Here is a 23,284-nt window from a genome sequence, read left to right as displayed (position 1 = left end):
AAAAGGGTTCTACAATAGATGTAACACCATCTGCATTTGGTTGTGCTTCTTGCTTTAGTAGATGTCACTCAAAAGAATGTTTCAGAAAAAGTATTTTTAAATGTAACTTCCTTCTTTTAAAATAATTAAATAAAAAAATAAATAAAGACAAATTATAGATTGTTTTATTCTTTCATACTTTTTGGCTTCAAGGCCCTGAAATGTAATAACTTATGTTTGGGTTTAAATAGCCATAAGCAGTTCCTGTAAATACACCTGATTAGGTTGTTGAGCTTCACTTTGGATTTTTTGTTTGTCACAGCTCTAGCAGGTGACAAGGTGCTGTAGGGACATTTTTTTAGACATGTTTTTGACAACAAAATGTCAGGAAGAAGAGCTGTTTTAGACACACTGTCACCTACACGCCCAATGGCAGAGGAATGTTGTTGGGCTTCAACATGAATAGCAACTTGTTTCCTTTAAATGAAAACAAGAATATGTCCCAGCTGTTACACCAAGCAACTGCATCGCATAAAATGTTATGCGGTACAAAGACACATTTTAGTCAACATTTGTTTCATTGGCTTGAGTCTTTATGTGAAGTATTATGTCAATACTGTAAAGAACCGGTAGGTGTCCCATAAAGCTTAAGAAACAATAACAGTATAACTTCGCAGGTAAATGGCACATGAGATCATTTCAAGCCACAATTTTCCTATACAGAAACTTTAATGAGAACTAAAGTAATAAACTTATAGAATCTGTTATGCACTATTTTAAAGGGTTATTCAGAAAGTGCTGGTTGGATGATTCTACACACATTAAACAAACATGGAAATAAAAAGGCTTCCTTGAATCAGCCAATGTGGCATTGGGAAAAGAAAAACAAAACTTGAAAATTACCATGGATCTCAGGGAATGCGTTTTTATTTTAATAAATGTTTTTTTCTGCCCGTTAATCTTTTACTTAGGTCTCTGTGTCTGCCAGAAAAGCAAATAATTAGCACAAGCGGAACAATTCAATTTCAGTTTTAAATCTCAGTCTGCCCTCATGTGGCCAATACTACACATTACAACGAGCAATTGCAGATATTTTCAAAACTTTTAACAACGATCTCCTATAGTGTGCTCAAACTGGTAAGTCGTTGACATACTTTCTCATTTGATTTATACATGCAATCTTCTTTAGTTCATACCTGGCATCAGCTATTATGAAATTGATAATCAAATTCAGTTTTACTGATGTTTCCTAATTTGGATTATTTCTCTACGTCAGTAGTTTACAGCAATAATTTCTTTGTCAAAGAAAAGAGAAAAATAAAGAAATTATTTTTTTCATTCCAGATTCATTATTTTACACCCAAGAAAGATAAGGGTAATTGTAAAAAGGTCTTTCAACTTTAAAGACTTAGAACTGCCTATTTAACTATTCCCATAGTTAAACCCTCAAAATACCAGTAAAACACACATAGGGTAATTATCAGAACTGTTTGATTGCTGTAACAGCAAAAATGATCATTCCATTTATTATTAAGAAGGGTATTAATCATTTTCAAACTGATAGTGCTTGTACATCATGTTATTACCTGCGATGCCAGTCTCATTTCTTATCAGAAACAAATATCCTGGCTGGATTCATCTTTAACAAATATATTGTAAATATAAGTATATTTTTCCCTACAGTATGGGAAAACACATGGTATAGTACATGCGAGACAAAATTACTTCTTGATTTGTGAATTTGTTGACTAATGTGTGTATGGCTTCAGTTTCATTTAACTTCACAGTTATGTACGACTGCCAGTCTGTTGGATAAAAGCTCAACACATTGACGTTTGTGGTTGTAACAGGACATAGTGTGAAAAAGTTGAAGAAGTGTGACTCATTTTGCATATCAGTGATGAATTGTAGGTTATTTGTTGATCTTACATTGTGTTATTATCTGATATAACATAATAACAGAAAACAATCTCTGGTCAAACAGGCCAGATCTTGTTTGTGTGTCTGTTTTGAGATCAGGGTAATGAATTTAAAAAAATAACTTCCCATAGTTCTTTTTAACTTACCTTCGATCTAAAACAGTCTGTCCTCATTCATACAGAACAAACGTATCCTTACAAATGGGCCGGTATGCTCACCAAAAACACAACAAACATTTTATGCTGACAGTCATATGCATTTTTATTTGAGTTTTGGTTTTGTAATTGACATGTAGGATTGTTTGCATTCAAATTTAGGCTAAACTTAGGCCACTGGTTTTCAAAGGGAAAAAAAAGGTTTAGGCCTAAATGAGACACAGACAAAAAAAAAACATAATCTTCTTCCACTTACGCACCGACTTTAAAAAAATCCTGAAATTAAATTTTATTTCATAATTTTGAGTAGTTTTGGTCATGTCTTTGCAGTTCTTAGAACTGAAATAATTCTCTAATAAATGAACACAGAATACTCCTACATGACCTGCTGGGAAAATCTTCACTGAGTTCTGCTTTTAGCTCCAGATACCAATTTCCAATCCAAAGCTTCTCCCATAAAAGTGTCATGTGATGCACTGTGGGTTGAAACAATGCTACCAGATCTGCCTTAAAACTGTTCTACCAAAAAAAACAAACAAGGAACAGCCTATCATTCACCCTGAGTCCACCTTGTCTTTGCTTTTTATTCTTTTATCATACAATAAAATCTAAATAAAACAAAAGGGTAAAAGTGAACCTCCAAAGGTATGTATTATTTTAACATGGCGGGAAACAGAGAACAGAACTCAGTGCAAAGAAATCTCTAAGTGAACCACGCACAGCTGACCAGCGCTGCCCTGGTATCATAACTTAGCAGAGAAATCAAACCAAAAAAAGAATCAAAGTCACTCCAGGTCTGCATGAGAGTCAGTTCAGAACAGGTTTTGGGCATTCAGAACCTGCCAAATCCTCAATGTCTCACACAGCTCTGTCTTTTATTAGATGTTGGTGCTTGGTTTTAGTCCCAGTTTCTTTAGAGATCTAGTCATCCATCCATCCATTCATCCATTCGTCCATCGAAGCGCACAAAGATTCTTCGCCCCATCACGCCTCCCGCTCCATCCAACAGCGCCGTAGCTTGCAGGTGAAACAAATCCACCAGTCCTTGGCCTCACCTCAGCGTGCACAAAAAGGCCACAGACAGCGCGATTTTGAAGGTCAGGAGATTCTGGTCACTTCCCGATCTCTGATAGCTCGACCTTTACCCCTGGCTCATGGACTGAAATGTTATCTAACCTTCAGAAAGGGGTAAAAGGAGGAAGGGTTAAAGAGAGGGAAACAGAGGAGAGGGAGGAAGAAAATGGAATGAAGTACTTTAATTGCACTGTTGTTTTTTTCAATTAGAGTCAAATGTCACCTGGAAAGGGTAAAGCCTGTTGTGATTGGCACAGATGCCTATGAAAACCAAATAGCTCAGTCATATGAGTGAAAGGGAGTTCAAAATTGAACCACTGCTTGTTCATATGAAACTGAGTCATTTGAAGGGCATCTGATAAGGAGGCTCTCTGGAAGATCCCTTTGAACATGCCTTAGTTTAGAGCCCTTCTTTCATACTTCGATCTGTCAATTCTGTCATAAAAGTCCAAATGTAAATTGACTAGTGGATCCAACAATAAGTAAATAGAAATAAATACTTTGGCTTCATCACATAATAGTCCCTAGAAAAACTGCTAATACTCCATATCAAAAGGAGTCAGTTGAGGTGAAAATATGATGAGAATGGCCACTAAATACCCCGCTCCCTTTCCTTACAAACTCCTTTTGATTTGGAGAAGCAGTGGCTCTGCACTGAGCCTCCCCCATGGATAATGAAGCACCTCCTGCTTTCTCCAAGGCAAAGCCAGGGAGGAAGCTCAGCTGAGTCGGCTGTACCTGGAATGTTGTTCCTCCAATCATAATCTATATCTTGTGGTGACTGGAGCAAACCAAACAAATAAAAATTGAAATGGTTATCACAGGACAATGGATGGAGGTCTTCTCATTGTTGACTTTTCTGCACTTTTGGTCACCAAGCTTTCTTGTTTTACATAAATTCATAAAATTATTTTGGGGAAAAAAAACACAAGATGTCACACTACAAAACAGAAAGTCAAAAAGTATAAAACCTGTAAACAAGTAGGTTCTGACAAGAAGACCGGTGCATGTTTTGCCCAAGACTTTGTAAATGGCTAAGTTTTTTTGTTTTTTTTTTTGGTTCTTTATATTTTATATCTTTATTTTTAACCTTTAAAAGTGCATGTTCACTGGTAAGATGAGCATGGAACTGACCTTCTGCAGCTCCTCTCTCAGCCATGAGGGAAGGGGCTGTCCAAGCCGATGTAGCAGCTTTGACAGCTCAACATTGTGCTCCCTGTAATACCTGGAGAGATATGCACGTGCCTGAGGAGCGGAAGAGAAAGAGATGAAAAGACATTGAGTGTGTGAACAAAGATGACGGCAGACAGGTGGCAGAAGTAAGGAAAAAAAGAGTCAGGAAAACCAAAAGTCCAGTCAAGTTTCAAGAAGTTAAAGGACAAGAGAGCATTGCAAATGATGGCTAAACATTTAAAAATATACAACAAATATTTTAACCTCCTGAGACCCGGGCTTTTGTTTGATGTGCATTTTTTATGTCTCCTTACTATTTGGGATTAGTATGACCTAATTTTAGTTGAAATTAAATTTTAGCTTTCTATGTGCTCTTGAACTATGTCAAAACCAATGCCCTCATATGAGGACAATGGGTCTGTTTTTGCATATACATTTCTCCTTGTCATTTGGGATCATAAGGACCCAATTGGCCTAAAAATGAAATTTCAGCTTTCTACAATAAGTGGTTTTCTCAAAACCCAATGTCCTCAGACGAGGACATTGGGTCTATCTGTGTGACGATAAGACCATTCAATCAATGTTATTATTTACATCTGTGTTTACAAAAATGTAATGTCCTCATATGAGGATGCAGGGTCTCAGGAGGTTAAGAGCTCACTGGAGGCTACAATTTACAGACCGGTTTGTTTAGTGTTCAATTTTTAAAGTTTTGCTAAAGATTCTCAATTGGTTTTAGGTCTAAACTTTGACTAAATCATTCTAAAACAGCATTTATCTAAACCATTAAATAGTAGCATTAGCTGTGTGTTTAAGGCTGATGTTCCCACATGAAAAAACAAATTCCCAAAGGATGATGTCGCCACCACCATGTTTCACCATGGGGATGGTGTGATCAGCGCAATAAGCATTTTGAATGTAGGCAATACAATTTATATTTTGGTCTCATCTGGCCAGAGCAACATCTTCCATGTATCCTGTGTCTCATACATGCAAATTTCTTATTTATTTATATCTTACCTCTCTCCATAAAGTGTAGAATCATTGGAGGGTAAGGCTAACAGTTGTCTTGTCAAGAGATTCTCCCAACTGAGCTGTGGCTCTCTGCTTCTCTGATTAATCCTCTGTTTTACCAGCCTGTTGCATCAGGTGAACAGTCGTTTGTCTGTAGGTTTGCAGGTCTGTCTTACACTTTCTGTTTATGGAGTTTTACAGGTCGGAATATCATTTTATAACCTGGCCCTGCTTAAAAACTCGCAACATTCTCCCGGATCTGTCTGCTGTGTGCCTTGGGCTTCACAAAGCAGTTTTGTTCTCTAATAAAGCTCCAAGGCCTTCACAAGACAGCTGTATTTATAGTAAAATTGAAATAGATACAGATAGATCCTGTTGACTTATTATCAATCAAGGAATCAGGTTTACAGAAGAAACTACAAAGTTGTAAAGAAAACACTATACAGTCAACAATTGAACATTACATTTTAGGTGTCAAATTAATAAGGTAAATATGTTGTATTGGAGTAATGGAGACTTCCACTTCAGAATTATGTTCTACTTCATGTTTATCATGTAAAACTCCAATAAAACACGATTAAGTTTGTGGCTGCAATGAGTCAAAATATGAAAAGGTTCAGCGGGTGTGAATACTTGTGCAACGCTCTATAATTATTTTCTTCTCTTGTCTCTCTGCCCTGCTGTTCACTCTATCGCCTCCCTTTGGCCTCACCTTGTGTCTCCTTGGTTGAGGCTCAAATAAATTTTAATTGCAGGTGACACGGAGGCACAGCCGTGAGCCATGCGTGAACACATGTGGAGAGAGGCTGTATCTATGTGAGAGCAAATGTGTGATTCATTGTCTGCAGCCTCTCTGTGGAGCCATGAGGGAGGACAAAGATTTATGGATTTGGATTTTCTCCTTCTATCTTTCATCTCCCTTTATCCCAATCTGCCTTGTTCTGTTTCTCATTGTAGTTTTTATTAGGTCCTCCTAATTAGGTTTAAAGCGTCTGGCTGGATCTGATAGGGTTACAGTGGCCACCTCTGCTTTGATTCCTGGGGAATAGTTTGCCTCAATGATAGAGAGAGAGATGTGGGTTGTCACTGCCAGTAAGATGGCTTGATTCCTTTTGTGTCAGTTGCTCTCTCAATCCGTCACATCACAAAACATGCACCATTTTTTCCCTAAGCGCAAAAGCCTTTTAGTTAACAGGAAACAAAATTACCTCTGGGTCCATAGGAGGATACTTTCTTCCTTTGCTTTTTCCCAAACATTTTGTCTTTCCTCCCTCCAGGAGCTGGCACCAGAAGCCCTTTTGAGGGTCAAAGCTGAGAAAAGAGGAAAGCAGAAAAGAGGCGTAGGTGTCACCATGAGTGGTGAAGTGAATGGTTTCTTTTGGCAGTTTTGGGTGTGAAAAATTATTTTTATAAGTTTAATGTCATTTAATGTCTGTCTAGGACAGAACATAAAAAGAGATTTGTCTTGGTTATTATTAAGCTCATGAAAAATCAATAACCTTGAGAGCAAAGTAACCCAAGGGCTGCACATTATGCTTGTCATCTCCAGACAAATGTACAATGGATACAATTAGAACACTTTCAATTTTCACGAAGTCATACAGCACCTTGCAATTTGTACATGTCAGACTTTTATAGTCACAACCTTATGTGAGAGACCAGCAAAGTAAGTTGTGGATATTTGTGAAATAGAATTACAAGATGATTTTCGATTGATACAAATATAAACCTAAAAAGCATGATATATACTGTATTTGTGTTAACTCTCTTACTTTTTAATTTTTTTTTAACTCTACCGAAATGTAAAAAAAGGGGTTGCAAATACTTTGCTAAGCAAGGTGGGGTCTATTTATTTGTACAACATAGTACAGTTCCTTTTCAGTTCTCTGGGAGAATAAAAGCTGAATCCTGCTGAATCCAAGGTTGGTTCTGGTTCTGGGGATGCAGAGTAGCCTAGGACAAGAAGACCTGTCTGCCTAAGCAGTCTGATTTACTGCTTAGGCAAACCAAAGAAGACACTATTGCAGTAATCAGTTATATTATATATATACGTATTTTAAGTTCATGAAATCTACACACATTAGTCCTTCAATCCTGGAGATGTTCTCCAGATAGATGATGAACTTTGTAATTGTCTTTATGTGTCTCAAAAGATTCGTGTCTGAACCCTGAATCTGGATGACTTCACCCAGATTTTGGGCCTGATCAGTAACACATACAATTGTGAAATCTATGCATATTTTAAATGTTTTATTCGCTTCTTAAAATTATTAGATTTTTATTAGCAGTTAATTTTAACTTTAACAATATCATATAACATGATATTGTGCTCTGTTATCACCTCTTTCTGAACATATTCTTTAGAGCAAATGAGGTTGAAAGATGCAAATTATTTCCTTATCTGCATACATTTTTGGACTAATAAAGAAAAACAAGCGCTAGGAGGTCTGCTTCAGTCACAAAAGATGAAGGAGAAAGAGAAGATTAAAACATAGCCTTGAGTGTTAGGAATCTGTCAGACTGCTGGTGTGTCAAGAAAGAAATGACAGGACAAAAGATTAGGCTTTTGTCTAACTCCATTCTCAGACAACACACACACACACACACACACACACACACACACACAGACACACACACAAAGCATCCTCATTATTCCATCAGAACCTCTTCCCAAGTTATTTGTATGCTTGTGGGACCTTGATTGAAGACAGAGCCATTCTTTGTCCTGGTCGGAGCCACAAATTCTGGATGTCACTGTCTTGAAGCTTGAAGCTTTAGAGGCTGATTGCATTCTGATGAGTAGTGCTTGAGAAATAAACTGTTTCCCGCTCATCCAAAGCATAAAAGCTACATGTTTAATTTATGTCATCACAGATCATGAAGTGGACACACATATAGGAATGTACATCAGTCACTAAAGAGGTGGAGTTTGTGGCTGCCACTCAGAAAGACTGAGGAAGAGCTAGGCCTTTAAGGTTTTATCATTTGTCTTGCATCAATGTCACTTGTGGTTGTGCTGTTTTTGATCAATTTAGGCTTTGGGACTGAAACACTGCAGAAAAGTAAGGTTTGTGTTTTGTACTATTTCAGCTGTAAATCAGACAGGCAGGCAGTGAATACAAGCAGTTTATACTCTGAGGAGTAAATGTACACATTCTATTTTGCAAATTAAACATTTGCAAATGTTTAATGTTGGTAAAATTACATATGCTTCCACTTATGAAACTAGATGCCAAGGCAGATCTGTCCACTTCACACTGAGCATTATACATGACTTTATGTAGAAACTCCACATAGTTATGTATTTTTACACAATTCACAGTCATAGCAAAAACCTTGCCATCCTTAAAAACCTGAGCTGTTTGTGTTTTGCAGATTGATATCTTCTGAATTTATTGTGTTTTTGGTTGGACAAAGTCAACTGTGGCCTCAATCAGAAATTGCAAATTACTAAATCCCCCCTCTTGTCTGAGATTCAGACAAGCAACAGAAAATTTTGAAAATAAATAAGTTATAAAACTCCAATAAACTATATAACAAGTTTTAAGAACTGTTCTTTATACAGTGCTATATTAGAGCGCATGTTCTGTTCATCATTAAAAAGCTTTATACAACACACACAGTCAGTTTAAAAAAATATAGTGCGATAACAGATGAGAAAAGTTTTAATGTACCAAATTTGCTCCCTTTACCATAGCTTTTAGAGATGCCACATGCCTGTATATCATTCCTGTTCATGAATGATGTACAGAATTCAATACAATTTATATTGTATTGTATTTTAAATGACCTTGACTAACTTAACTTAATTCAGCAAAATCTGTTGCATTGGTCTTATTTATCCAAAGAAACTGAGTTTTTGGATCTCATTAGCTGTAAGTAGTGAAAATGAAACCTTGAAGTATTCTCAGTTTAATTAGTGAAATTCTTTACAATTAAATTACTGAAATAACAAAAATTTCAAGAGTATTCTAATTCAGTGAGATTTACTGGTAGCACAATTTTTTCTCCTCCTGTTAAAGAAAGGAGAACATCCTTCCTTCACCAGAAAGGAATTTGCTGTGTAATAAACAGCACATTTGTAATGACTCAGAAATAAATAAGGACTTTAGTCTTATTTGGAATTATTATTCTGCATTCATAAGCATAGTTCACTTTGACTTAAATAACACAAGCAAATTATAATGTTTTAAAGCTGCAGACAAATGGAAACAATTGATGCATGTCCAAAAAGATTTGCAATTTGTTTGAAGGGATGAGAAACTGCTACAATAAACTATAGAAGTAACTTAATGTTGTGGAGGTTTAAAGTTGCAATAGGTAACTTCTATAAAAATATGTTTTTTTTTTTTTTACATATTTATTAAAACTGTCACTATGTCCAGCTTTGGACATAGTGTCTCATCTGGCTCTTCTCAGCAGTTCTAAAGCTATCTGCAGAAATAAACCACTCCAAGACTGAAAAAAACTAAACAATCAGAGGCAGGAAGACGATCTTAGGCCACCAACATGCTTCACTCTGTAGAGGGCCATGCGGATCCAGATAAATGAGTTTGAGGAAATATTGAGACTGCTGGTGAACTTTCTACAAGTTGGGATGGACAATAATCATTGTGGCACCCAACAATGAGAAAGAAAGCTGTGTTTTTTTGCATGTGTTTTTGTCACTTTCACTTAATGTTGTTTTTAAAGAAAACATTTTTTAAAACATGATAATTTATTGTTTTTTTACTGCTTCAATTAGCAGTCATCTGATATGGTTGTTGTTTTTGTTTACGGTGTCACTCCGAGATGTTGCTGAGGATCTGGATCAAGCTGTTTACCAGCAGATGTCAGGCTTCCCACAGATTTGGGATTTTGAAAACTTGTTGATGAATCCAGATTGAATAGCATTCATCCCACTTATAAATTACAGGCAAGCGTACAGAGTCAGATACTCACGTTAGAGTCTGGGAGTAGTTAAAGTGAGGAGTGACACCCAGAAACCTCTGCACTTCATCCATCACTGCTGCAGGGTCGTTTCTAAGCTGATGGCCATCAATGATCATCACCTGCACACACAAAGACATGCAAGGATAGGGGGCATTAAGTACTGACACTTCAGTACCTTATCAATCCCGGTGTTTACAGAGAACAAAGTGTTACAGATTTAAAAAGGCATTAAAAAAAGTAAAAATGTAATTTAAAAGATGTAAAAAAAAGATGCTAAAAGGTCAAAGCAGATAAACATTTGCCTTTAAATTTGTTTGGAATCATAATGTCAGTCATTGGCTTGTATCTGTGACTGTACGTACCTGGTTAGATGGGTAGTACATCAGCCACCTCTCCAGGTGTGTAGCATAGAGGCCTGGTAGGAGACAGCGACTCTGCAGGGATCGCAGCTCTGCAGGCGCTCCCTTTCTAGCACTGATGACCTCATAGAAGGTGAACTGCAGGGCTGTGCGGTCCTCATGAGCTCTTTGATGCTGGAGAGAAGTGCACAACAACAGAAGAGGCTTCAAAGATCTCGCTTTGGACATCAGGGTTTTTTCTTATTTATTGATCGATGTTGAAGAAAACATAAAACTGGAGATGACATGTTTGTATTTATTTATTATCAAACAGGCTTAAGATCACAGTTACAGGGGCTTATGATACGTGAATGTGCAGATATACCAGACAAACCCAATAACTCAGCATTAACTAGTGGAATCAGCTCCATCTTAGATAAATAACTTTATGTAAATAGAGACAGAGGTATTTCACAGCATGATGCAGACAGGTATTACAATTCAGTACAGTGTAAAAGCATCTGCATGTTTTGACATTATAATCACATCCCTTAATGTGTCAAATCAGGGATTTATGTGATAAACCAAGATTAAGTTGTGCATAATTGCAAAGTGGAAGGAGAAGAATACACGTTAAGAGATAAACAGCTATGTTGTAAATTAGTATAATGACTCACTGAAGAATATTTTAGATTCACAGCTTTAAATTCTTTGGGGGCATGTCTCTAGCAGTTTTGCACATCTGAAGGCAGATGTTTTGGTTCTTCTAAAAATGGTTTCTCATAAATGTCTTACAGGCTGTTTGAGATTTTTGTGTTCCAATCTTCCCAACAGCTCTGACCAGTTTTTCTCTCCTGACTGAAAGAAGGATTTCCGCACCATAATGCTGCCTACGCAGTGTTTCACCATGGTGTTGGTAGGTTTAGAGTGATGCAGTCTGGTAGTATTCTGGCACAGGCTTTCCATGTAGGCCACAGAGCTTAATCTTAGTCTGACCAGATTAACCTTTCTTCTACCTATCAGTGGTTCCCCCAGACTGTCTGTGATTTTCCTTTTTGCTGTAATTGTGACAAAATGTGAAAAACATCAAGGGGTGTGAACATTTTTAAAAGGCACTATGCATGTGCAGTCACGGTCAAACGCGAGTGTGTTTGTGTTGAGTGTGTTCACCTGATACCAGCTGTAGGCCCTGTCAGACGGGTTGATGAGCAGCGTGATGATCTTGGCCTTGGGCAACAGGGCAGCGGCTCGCCGTGGGGTCTCCTCTGAGGGAAAATAGTTGGCACTCTTCTCAAACATGAAATCTGTGCTAACATTGGATGGCACGGGGAAAAACTCCATGTACCTGAGGCAAAGCAGACATCATTTTAAGATGCACACCACACTCACAGACATCTGCAATTAATCAAAACTCTGTAAGCCACAGCAATACAAGACAGCGGCTTTGCACATAATTTCAAAGTCAAATGCAGTCTGGAAAGTCAACACATTCTAGACTTTATCTGTGCCTTTAAGGAGTCTGAAGATACGACTTAAGCAATTTTCAATGAAGAAGTGTTTCTGGAGGATGCGACAGCTGTGTTTGTCAGCTAAGTAACCCATTTATGGGTCATTTAGGCCGACATATGTCTGTTGGCTTACACTACAGGATTAAAACCTCATTTTGAGGACACTGTTGAGCTGTTTTGAACTGCCTGACGCATTACTAAAGTCTGTACAGGCAGGTGAAAGCTAATAACAACCTCTCAAAATGAAGAAAAGGTGGGTTGTTATCTTTTGTTTCACCTTAGGCACTGACTAATAAAAGACAAAGAAATGAAAGAAGGCGAGAAGTGTGTGTGTGGTTGTGTGCGTGGGCGCTCACCAGTCGATTCCTTTGTGGTAGTTGTTGGTGTTAAAGAACTGGACCTCCTCGTATGTCTTTGGACTGGGGAAGTTACTGGAGATGGAGGGATGCATGAGCAGGAAGAGATAAAGTGCCGTTGTTCCTGGAAGAAAGGGCATAATTCATAACTGGCTCGTTAGTTTGGCTCTGCAGAGTGTGGGTTTGTGCGTGTAAGAAAGTGTTTGTTAGTGTGTGAGAGGTGTCGTCCACGGATCCATACTGGAAGATTTTTTTTTCCCCTTTTCCGAGATTTATATGTTGCAGAGAATTCACAGAGGGAGTTCTTGTGTGTCTGTGTGCAGAAAGATCAGAGTCCTTTCCTTCCACATGATTCAAAAGCATTTGACACCAATCAGCAGTGGGGGAAATGGTCCTGCCCTCTGTCTCACCCTCTGCAGCTCTTTTTTTCACCTGCTTCTCCTGTGATGAAACGGGGATTTATAGTAATCTAATTGTTGTTAGGTTGCTGATGTCGCTACATTGACCTCTTCTTCCACGTGGGAGATTATCATCCAGGTAATTACTGTTTATACCTCACCTCTTCACCTCCTACTGAGAAAAAAATCCCCTTATTTAAATTCTAGAAATCAATTGAATGTAGACAAGGTGCAAATTGTATTGTGCACGTAGATGTGCTTCAGTAAACCGAAGTTTTGCAATTCTCCACAGGTCTTTTTTGTTTACCAAAGTATGTGCCACCTATTTTAATTACATCGCTGCACATCCAGCACTTCATAGGCATGAAACGCACAGTAATATTTTATCCCGTTGTCACCAATAAATGACTTGGGTTCAAAAGTGGCTGAAAATCAAACACCCAACATACGAGAGCAGATGTATACTGCCTCTTTCATATCTGTGAAAAAGTATCTTTCTCCTTTTATATTTCTTCCATTTTTGCTCTTTTGTCACACTTAAATGTTTGATAAGTAAACATGTTTTAACCTAAAAAATATATAAGAAGCAGTTTTCAAATGATGATTCAATTCATAAATGCCACTCAAACCAATCGGGCCAGATGAGAAGAAATTATAATGCCCCACCAGCCCACCCATCGACCCCACCCCCTCACACTAGAAAGGGCTACACAGACATTTAAAATGAATTGAGATGTGAGTAAACCACAGTCAAAGCCAAAATGTTTAACTAATAATAAACCATAATAAACCAAAACAAATGCACTGTTTGATAACTAGATTCAATATGGATGTATGTGTGATTGAAATAAAATGAAACATAAATGAGTGCTATGTACATAAATGGAACTGAATCAAATTAAACAGATAGAGAGAGGAGGAAAGACACGTAGAAAAGGTCCTAGGAATCAAACCTAGGACAGCTGTTAAAAAAGACTAACAGCCTCCGTAGAAAGAGTATTGGTTCTACTGTTACAACTACGTCCTGCACTGCTCCATTAGGCTTCTGTTCTTAATTCACCTAAAGTAAACACACAAACACACGCCCACACACACATATACTGTATATACAGTACGTACACACACAAATAACACAAACCTTATAAATGCTTTATCTCCCCCAATTTTTGATTTCACCTCTTTTGGATGGATCCAAGTCTTATCTAAGAAAGTCCCTTTCCTGCCCTGCAGCCAGAATTTACACACATTTTTAATAAGCTCCTCTATTTCAGTCTCTTTGATGGAGTCAAAGCAAAAGAAAGACAGAGACACTGGTACCACTGTGCGTCTAAAGGAGAAAGCATGTGGGTGGAAGAAAAGAGGAAGGAGCCTCCTCCTTTGTCTCCCTCTGACAGAGGTAAAGGAGCATGGGGGATTATATGAAAAGGCTCTGCTGCAGACACCTGTGCACACAGGAGAAGCCTCTGTGTTACATGTGCATGTCTGATTGTTGGCATATCTTCATCTTACCTGTTTTCTGTGGGCCGACCACCATGAATTTAGGCAACCTGTCGCATGTTTTCTCCTTAGACCAGATGTCTTTGTGCCGTTTGTCATCACACGGGTTCTACAAAACGGTGCAGAAAAAGAGTGATCAGATGTTAAACATAAAGAAAACAAACATGCCAAGTAACCCACCTCAGTGAGGAGATATAGAACAGAATGATATATAACAGAAGAATGAATAGTCTGCTGAGCCTTTTCTGGCTTTGAACACAGCACAAATCCATATAGGCTGTAAATGCCTCCTCAAACATTTCCACAAAGGAGTCAGAATGCAGTAACAGACTTTAGTTTTCTGCAATAAACTTAATGGATCCCTGCATCAAAAAGGACAATAAAAAACAATAAGTACTATCTATTTTATCTATTCTTTTTTGTTCTCCGCGCATCAGAATACTGCATGATGTCTTCACAAATTTAAATACAAAAGAATATCTTTTCAGTAACAAAATCAAACACAGAGCAGACACAGAGAACACAAGCCTATACGTGTGTGGCATGTACCCATGCAAACACACCTGCCAGAGTGGGTTCCTTTGTTCAGGAAAAAGCTGAAAGTACTTGTGTGCGAGCTGAAGGGGCGGGAGGGTGTGGAGCTTCAGGTTGGTCCAGGAGCGAAGGAAGGACACCAGGTGGACAAACGTGTAGAGACCCAGTCGATCGTTGCCGTAGTTGGAGAGGTGGGTCATGAATATGCTGATCTGGAGAGGAGAAAGAAACAGAAATATAACAAAGGGATAGTTCAGAGTTTTTGGAATTGGGATACTGTAGTGTTTTTATAAATAATTCAGTAAATCTTCTATTACCTTGCCACACTATTGCATATCTGACTTACATTTCAGTGCCATAGGAAAACAAACAGCAGTGGGTTAATAATGCTTTAGTATCATGTTCATGACTATGTCAGGTTGCTCCTATTTTTTTATTTTTTTGATTATGTTTAATAACTACATAGTACCACCATATATGCAAATGCTCAGTCTGCCCTTTTATGAAGGTCCAGAGATTTAAATATCTCTTAATATAGTGTTGTGTCCCATGGCTATAAACACTTTCAGTCTGAGTTTTTTTGAAGGGGTAAAAACTGATGGGATGTCTGACCAGCTGTTAACCATTCATTGCTTCGAGGATTTATTCCCTTTTCTACAAAGGAACTGTGATATAACACCATCTGCTGCAGGCAGATTTGACAGCTATATCTTTTTTTATTTTAAATCAACTGCTACAAAGTAAGTTTTGCTCGATAATACCTTGAAAACAATTTGATAGGCTGCACTGTTAATTCTTCACGGTATATTTATAAAGATTAATGTCATTGTTATATTTTTATTTGTTCTCGGTAAAAGCCATGCATCTGCAGAGAGAATTCTCTGAGTGCTGCCGACTTTAAAAATGCCCAATTACAAGCAGCAGTGTGTAAAAAATGCTTTGGTATGAGAGCAGGCACTTTCATTATTTGGAGTGATACTTATCTTTGCAGAATGATGACAAAGGAGGACAAAGGAAAAACTTCAGTCTCACCCAACAAGAGTGGCAACCCTTGTTATGGGTAAGGGAACTATTACATCTATAACAACTCCTTTATCATTACAGAACCTTATATCAATCCAACTCACTAAGTCTTCACATTTACCCCTGTAACCTCATGAAAAAAGATTACTTCCATGTATGTGAGTTCAGTTGTATGGGTCCAGAGCATTTCAGCTGTCCTCCAAGAATCAACATCTCCTATCAGGTGCTTTTGTTAGGTGAAATCTCATATTAAGTTTCAGCACAACATACACAGTTTGAAGTGCAAAAATAAAAGGTAAACAGATAAAATGAGACTGATGCATTCACTGCTCCTGGTAGATAAAGCTGAGGATGCAGCACGATACTCCTCAGAGGCACTGGGAGATGGGAGAGATGCGTATGCACGCGGGACAGTGTGTCAGAGCGTGTTTGCGGTGGTTAATGTGTGTGAGGAGGAAGGAGACACTCAAAGCGAGCGGAGGAGCAATGGTGTGTCGGTCCAGGCTATCTGTCCACGCTTCACTGCTTTTATAGGCTGATCAAAGAGACAAGCTAAGATAGCTGTTACAGACAAATGCACACATACACGCGCACGCACACCCCAACTTGTGCTATACTCCTTTTTGTTCACAGAGTTATGGAAACATCTTTAGATAAAACGTTACCATCAGCCATTAAGATATGAATTATTTGTTGGATCTAATGATGGTGTCTGGATTCGCTTGAGTTATGGTGTTTCAGTCTTTAATGTTCTTCATCTTAAAAAGCATCCACTCTCTCCTCCACACAAATACACATGCTAGTCTCACTTTGGGGTATATCCCATTAATTTTTCATTTAATTCCTAGTTAAAGTAATCTATGTTCTATCATTTTGTTTAAAAATATTTATTAGATAGGATCTGTCATGTCCATATAAAGTCATCAATGCAACACGGGGAACATTACATTTCCCCTCTTTCGTAGAGCCAATCAGCCAATCAATTCCTTGTTGAAGTAAAAAACTGAAATATATTATTCTGTGTAATGAATCAACATAAAATATTACTTTAAAATTGTGAATCGAATTGCTAAAATTAATGTCAGCAAGTCTATACAGTAAATTTTCTGCAGATAAAAGAGGGTGCGACTCTCTAGCAGCACAGATTTCCTGTAAATATAGAGAGACACGCTGTCGGAGCTTGATAGATCAGCGTCCGGCTGACCTGGAAAGTTGTTGGGAATACTGCACACTGATGGACGGGACGCGTGTCAGCATGTGAGAGAGTGAGAAACAGCAGGAGGGTGAGCTGATGCATGTATACAGACTCTCTTTTTCGAGGGAAAAAGAGCAGATTTGAACGTGCCGAAGCAGACGAACATGTTAGCACAAATGTTTATGCATTTGTGCATTGATGTATGCCACAGCACTTTGTGGATCTGCTACAGCCCTTCTTATGGATTTTGGGCAAATGAGCAGTGCAGCATTCTGGCTTTCACTAGGATTGTGTCAATGTAGCTGATGTAAGAGCAGGATCGTGGAGCCACTGTCAAGAGTATCGCCAAGCACTCTGACAGGAACATTTGATAGATACACCAGGAGAGAAAATGGTCCACTTGGCCTTCATCTCCAATAAAATTCATTATCAAAAACCTGAGACCTCCTCCTTCACAGCTTTCAGAAACAACTCAGTAGGAATGTCTTCAAATTATAATGAAGACATAATATTTAACAGCACCCTCCAATAAAGGTGGACTGGAGGGGATTCAGACTGTGTAGCAAATAGAAGAAATCTGAGCAGAGTAGATAAAAAAATGTCTCCATTTTTGTTCTGTGCCTTTTTCAGAAAGGAAACACGGGGATCAAAAAGTGATTTATGTCCCCTTCAAACCCCTCAATAGCGTATGATGTCTGACTCTGCAGGCTGTGTGGAAACAGGTTGGGGTGTGTGGTTGTGTGTGGGGTGTTTTGCAGGTGCATACAGTTAGGACAAACAGAGGGAGAAAGAGAGAGGGAGAAAGAGAGGTCTGGCTATGGCAGCACATGGAAACATTCATTATGAGGCCTGAGCGGTGGCAGCCAAATTAAACAAAGGGGGGAAGAGGGGATGATTTGTGTTTGTAATTGAAGAGCTGCAGAAAAGAGGGGAAAAACAGAAGAAAAGAGAGAGGAAAGGGGGGAGGTGACAAAAAGAAAATAACTTTGGCAGGTGAGTCTAAATTAAAAAAGAAAAAAGTAAAAACCCACTTGAGAGGGTGTTAATCTCCCATTGAGGTAAAAACTCCAAGCCCCCCGGTGGAAGAACGTGCTGTGGCTAAGAATTCAATTAACTGAACCATCCAAACCTTTTCTCTGTGTTTCTTGAGCACTGAATTGCTTTGGGTCCCATATGGGCCTTTAATAAAAAGGAAACTACTTCAAAATAGAACTGGACTCAAATCTTGCCTGGACTGGCAGTGTTTCGAAATATATAAATACAACCTCTCAGCCTATCACTTTTAATCTTTACTCCTCATCTTTTCTTCCCATTGCTACTATGCAGCTCTATTTCCCTCCGCTTCTTTCATCAGTTTGATGTCTTACTCTCACTTTCTACTCTGCTCCAAAAAGTCACTTTATGTTTTTTTTTCCTTCCCCCCTTCTTCCAGATCTTGCGCTGACCTAGATGCCCTAATGAAACATGTCAGCCTGACATGGAGTGATGTTCTTCAAAAGACATGCATGCAAGAACACGCACGAGCATGCAGAAACTCAGGCAGACAGCGTGTCTTCCAGGATTAGAAGAACATGTGTTCTTGTACTTGAGTTTGTGACATATTCCAATCCCCCTTAATATGATTGCATTTTGGAAGTTATTAGTTGATTCTTGTTTGAATCTGTTTGTCCATCCTCCCTTCTGACTGCCTGTCAGCTTGTCTGGTTCCACATTAAGGATCAATAAAAGCAGTCACAGGTTTATTATACTCTACTTAGCAAATTAAACACAAATTTGATAGTACATGATAATGTTAATTAAAGGGGACCTATTACTTTTCCTTGAACTGTTTAGGATAGGTCTGTATGCTATACAAATCATGTTCAATAAATTTTGTTTTTGCTGAAATCATCACCTGGTCGGTTCTGCATATTGTGATCTGTATTAGAGTCTCTCTTCACTTTAGATCCAAATAAGCTACTGCTGGAAGCTCCCCACAACTAATTGTTACACTTTTGGTTTTTTACACATCAAAATGGCTACAAACAGATGCACAATTGTACAATGGTACATCTTTTGACTCTGGGTCAGATCCAGAAGCAGAATCGGAGCCTCCTGCCCAACCACCAAGGAGCCAGCAGAACATTTGTCTTCTTGACCAGCTCTGCTTGGGTTGCTAAATGAGGGGCTGCACCCCATCACGGATTTGTGATGTTATATTTGTGAAGTTTTGAAATGGCCAAAATACTTGAATTTATTTCCAGAAAACAGCTGGATGTTTTTTAAAGTGCTTAGACTGTTTCTAGAAGCAGTAGAGACCCAAATGCCCTTTTATAGTTCATGCTGGGTTATGCAGACACTTTGCAATGATAAAGATGCAATCCTCTCATTGTGCACAAGGCAAGAGGTTGACAAGGCAAGAAAATTTAACTTATTTTCTGATAAGTTCAGGTAATAATTATTTGTCCACTTTTGGACACTCGGGACTGTGTACAGAGCTTTGAACTTCCATCCCGACATGGTCAAGGAATGTTTAAATATAATCAAAAAGGAACAAGGCCATGACATGATGGTGAAAAACCACTATCCTGATGCAATAGAACAGTGTTAATTTTACACCCTTTATCCTGATACTCATGCAATATGCAAACCAGGGTTGCATCACAAGCTTTACACATAACTGTGAAACATTTAATCTCCAAATTATTGGTGCAGCTCTACAGAAACAAGTCATGTTTCTCCCTCAGATATTGGAAGTCTCTGATATCAGTAACTTTCTTGTAAAGTTTAGATGCATAGCTCAAACCTGGGCCAGACCAAAGTTATATGATTGATGGTCGGGTCGGGCTCAAGCTTCTGTAGCACGTTCTGAATAAGAATACATCCAGCACAGAAGAAAAACAAAATGCACAATAAAAAATTGCAGTAATCTACTTATCATAGTCTAAAGAGAGGAGTAGGTAGTTTAACCTGATGAAGAAAGAAAAAAAGAAAGTAAGTGCAGAAGTTTATTGGACTGTAACAAGCTGGCACTGCCCTGATCTGCTGCTATCAATCACACATGCCAGAAGATTTGCACGTGATTCCCCCTGGGATTACAAGGAACAAAACAGAGCTAAAACAGGAGAAGTTACACTAATTAGTCAAATTGTGGTCTAAAAACAAAAGCAGTAAAACCTTCATTAAAATAATATATCGGGTTTCTTGGGGGTCGAACCTCTAACTACAGTTAGTCACATTAGCTCGGGTTCAGACACAATGTCTGTGGGGTCAAATATTGACTTGGTTTTTATTTATTTATGCACTTTTCTTCAAAAACATGAAAGTCATTATGCCTTAATAAGGTTGAACTATATTTTCTATTTCTCTGTTACTTCAGTTCAAACAGAAATGGGAAAGAAAGTTTTCAGATTTTGGTTAGAATGTCATCGAATCTGAACTGAAACTGTCCTGTTGAGTAACTTTTACATTCTTGTGTGTGTCTTATTGCCTTCTGACTGCCGCTGTCACCTCATGTCCATTTATGCAGCTGAGGCCCGTCTCTCATTACTGGCCACTTAGTTCTGCATACATTTCACCCTGATTGAATTGTTATTGCTTCTAAAAAGATAACTGCTTATCCTAACCCCACTCCCCCACTCTGTCTCATTTTCAGTCATTGTCCCATGTCTTCTTAACCCTGCAGTGCCTTTTTCTCTTTTCCTCTCACAGTTCATCTCAGTCTGTTTGTCACACCAGCAGACAACTGAAAGTGGCGCGTAAGTACAGCAAATGATCTAAGTGAAATGTATTCTGTCTGTTTCTGTCAACAACTACTGTCCCTTTCAGTTAGACCAGCTTTCACTGCTTTTCTGTCGCTTACTAATGTCTTCCCAGTTTGTATTGTAGTTTACTGTGTGCCTGTGTGTGCGCCTTTGTTTTTGAGAGAGCTTGTATGTGTTGATGAGATGCCAAAGCCTTCAGTTGCGATCAGCGGGGCTCCTGAGAACAAGAGGGAAGAAGTGGAAATGAGACAAAAAGAGGTGTGGAAAGATTCACATGTGTGAGCAAAGTCAACATGCAGAGGTTGAGAATTGCTGAGATGAAAAGAGGAGGAGAAAATGGGAGAGAAAGAGAAGAGACCCAAAGCAGTGACAATATCAGTACTGTACGTTGAGGGTGAAAAGTGGCTAAAACAAAGGAGAAGGGGAGATTGTGCTGATATTTGGTCTTCGACTAATAAGCTTAGTGGTAGAGCTAAGCGGAGCTAAATGTCAGACCTGATATATGTCTAAAGCTCTGCTTATGCCAGCTATACACAGATATTTCTAAAAACACACACACACACACATACTTGGTGCTTTCAGTCCACAACAATATTCTCTATTGTGTGTTTTTGCGTGTGGGTGTGTGTGTTGGGGGGCTATATGTGCATCATTTCCTCTCTGTATGTGTCTGGATTCTCAAGTGACACAAGATGCCGTGACCTGAAAATTAAATCTCAATCTGTCTGCCACCTTCTCACCCGGCTCCCTCTGCCTCTCCCACCACTCCCCATCTCCTCCCGCTCTCCTCTCCTTTCTCAACATCTCTCTGACCATTTATCGGGGAATGACTTGTGCCCTTTTGGCTATTTGCAGAGTCCAATCGATTGTCGAGTGTACTGTGTACTGTACGTAAGAGCCGAGCTCCATGACCGCGCTGCATGAACACCTTCACAGCCACCCCATCACACATGCAAACACATTCACGTACTTTTGGTCACTGTCTGTGGCAAACTGCCGCAAAATGCCAAAAGCGATTTAGAGTCATTCGACAGGAAGTGGCACTGTTACCGACGGGCAGATCATCAAACAAAAGGAAACACCCAGGGGGACTTAAGCAACGAGCCACAGAGCACTATTGATTAGGCACAAAGTGCGCACACTAATTAAGCTTTTGTGTCTGCAAATTGAAACACTGCACTGAGACACTAACATGAATCATCTTTGCACCTGCATGTGTGAACTGTGCGTGTGTTTCAGTCAGGGCAGACAGCTCTCATTTAGAGGGGGGGGGGATACTGCTATGCTTCTTAGCGGTTTTATTGATGATACAAAAGTGCCTCTTAGTGTCGTTTGTTTTGGCTCTGAGGGAGAAGGACAATAGATTAGAAATGTGAGAGAGGCAAGTCTAGCAAACAGGGCTGTAAATCTTTCACTGAAGTTTTTTTTTTTTTTTTTAGCTCAAGCTAAGATGACAATATAAATTAAATAAAGCACTGGTTGCACATTTGTCTAATAAGCAGTAAAACAAGCCAAGCTACAGCATAACATTTGTTTCATTCTATCCATACCTTATCTTGTCTCAGCCTATCCTATCCTATCCTATCCTATCCTATCCTATCCTATCCTATCCTATCCTATGCTACCTTTAAGCAGATATTCTTATAAAATTAAGAAGGTACCAGTACCACAGCAACCACCATTTCTTACATAGATTTTTTTGTTTCCATCAAACACATTTTTCAATCTTATTTCTAATGGCAGCACAATGTTCTAAAAACCAGGCACCAAATATCAAGCGCACACAACAGATACAGAACTCCATATTGATTTAAATAAAGAAGGTTCAACCTTCTTTATATTTCTTTCTCTTGACTCAAGGTAACCGAAAACATACCAAAACATGAATTACATGCACCGTTACATCCCTTCGGGTGGCTGTAGTTTACAAAATGATATTCTTTAATTTTTATAAAGCACTGCAATTTCAGACAGCTTGGCTTGTGCTTACACACCTCTCTTAGCCTAATAATGCATTCCAACTAACCTCACTATCCATGCTTTTGCTGACTAGAAAAACATAGATAACCCTTCTTTCATTTTTTTTTCAGCTTTGATGACATTTTTTCCTATGTATTATTAGAAAGTTATCATTGCTCGTAGGAGAGATGTCAAACCTCTTTGTCTTCTAGAGATCCTTTGTCCAAGGTGGGAGCTGCATAATACAAAGCAATTAGGGAATTCTTTAGAGCTGGATAAAAAAGTAATTTATCTTTTCTTCAACTAGTAAGCAGGAAACTGCAAGCATTTTTCTGCCAATATCTATTAGGATCTTTTTAAACAGGCAAGACCTTCTGCTCAGAAGAAGAAAAAGGGGATTCACTTACGAGTTAGAGGGCGGGGAGAGAAAGAGCAAAAGGGGAAAAAAGAATACTTAGTAAATAAAACCTTAGAGAACATAAGAAA

The 23,284-nt window shown here is 38.6% G+C and overlaps 1 protein-coding gene across 2 annotated transcripts in view; it reads right to left on the bottom strand.

Moving 5' to 3' along the window:
* Window positions 1-2,146: 2,146 nt before the first annotated feature.
* The window catches only part of LOC102221878 (bifunctional heparan sulfate N-deacetylase/N-sulfotransferase 4-like), a 52,640-nt gene continuing 31,502 nt past the window's right edge, over window positions 2,147-23,284 (bottom strand). The window contains exons 7-15 of one of the 2 annotated variants that reach the window (XM_014474106.2): window positions 14,908-15,090; window positions 14,357-14,453; window positions 12,450-12,573; window positions 11,756-11,930; window positions 10,610-10,780; window positions 10,257-10,366; window positions 6,524-6,626; window positions 4,263-4,373; window positions 2,147-3,225 (exon numbers count right to left, since the gene is read on the bottom strand). In XM_014474106.2, coding sequence (XP_014329592.1) covers window positions 3,196-3,225; window positions 4,263-4,373; window positions 6,524-6,626; window positions 10,257-10,366; window positions 10,610-10,780; window positions 11,756-11,930; window positions 12,450-12,573; window positions 14,357-14,453; window positions 14,908-15,090 — 1,104 coding nt within the window. In that variant the 3' untranslated portion in view covers window positions 2,147-3,195. Of the gene's footprint in view, window positions 3,231-4,262; window positions 4,374-6,523; window positions 6,627-10,256; window positions 10,367-10,609; window positions 10,781-11,755; window positions 11,931-12,449; window positions 12,574-14,356; window positions 14,454-14,907; window positions 15,091-23,284 lie in introns of both variants that reach the window. The other variant, XM_023334274.1, reaches the window with a different exon arrangement.

The sequence above is a fragment of the Xiphophorus maculatus genome, chromosome 5 (assembly GCF_002775205.1).
Source record: "Xiphophorus maculatus strain JP 163 A chromosome 5, X_maculatus-5.0-male, whole genome shotgun sequence".
In the NCBI taxonomy this organism is placed as follows: Eukaryota; Metazoa; Chordata; class Actinopteri; order Cyprinodontiformes; family Poeciliidae; genus Xiphophorus; species Xiphophorus maculatus.
Note: the sequence above shows the minus strand (reverse complement) of the source record. Positions and strands in the feature narration are given on the sequence as shown.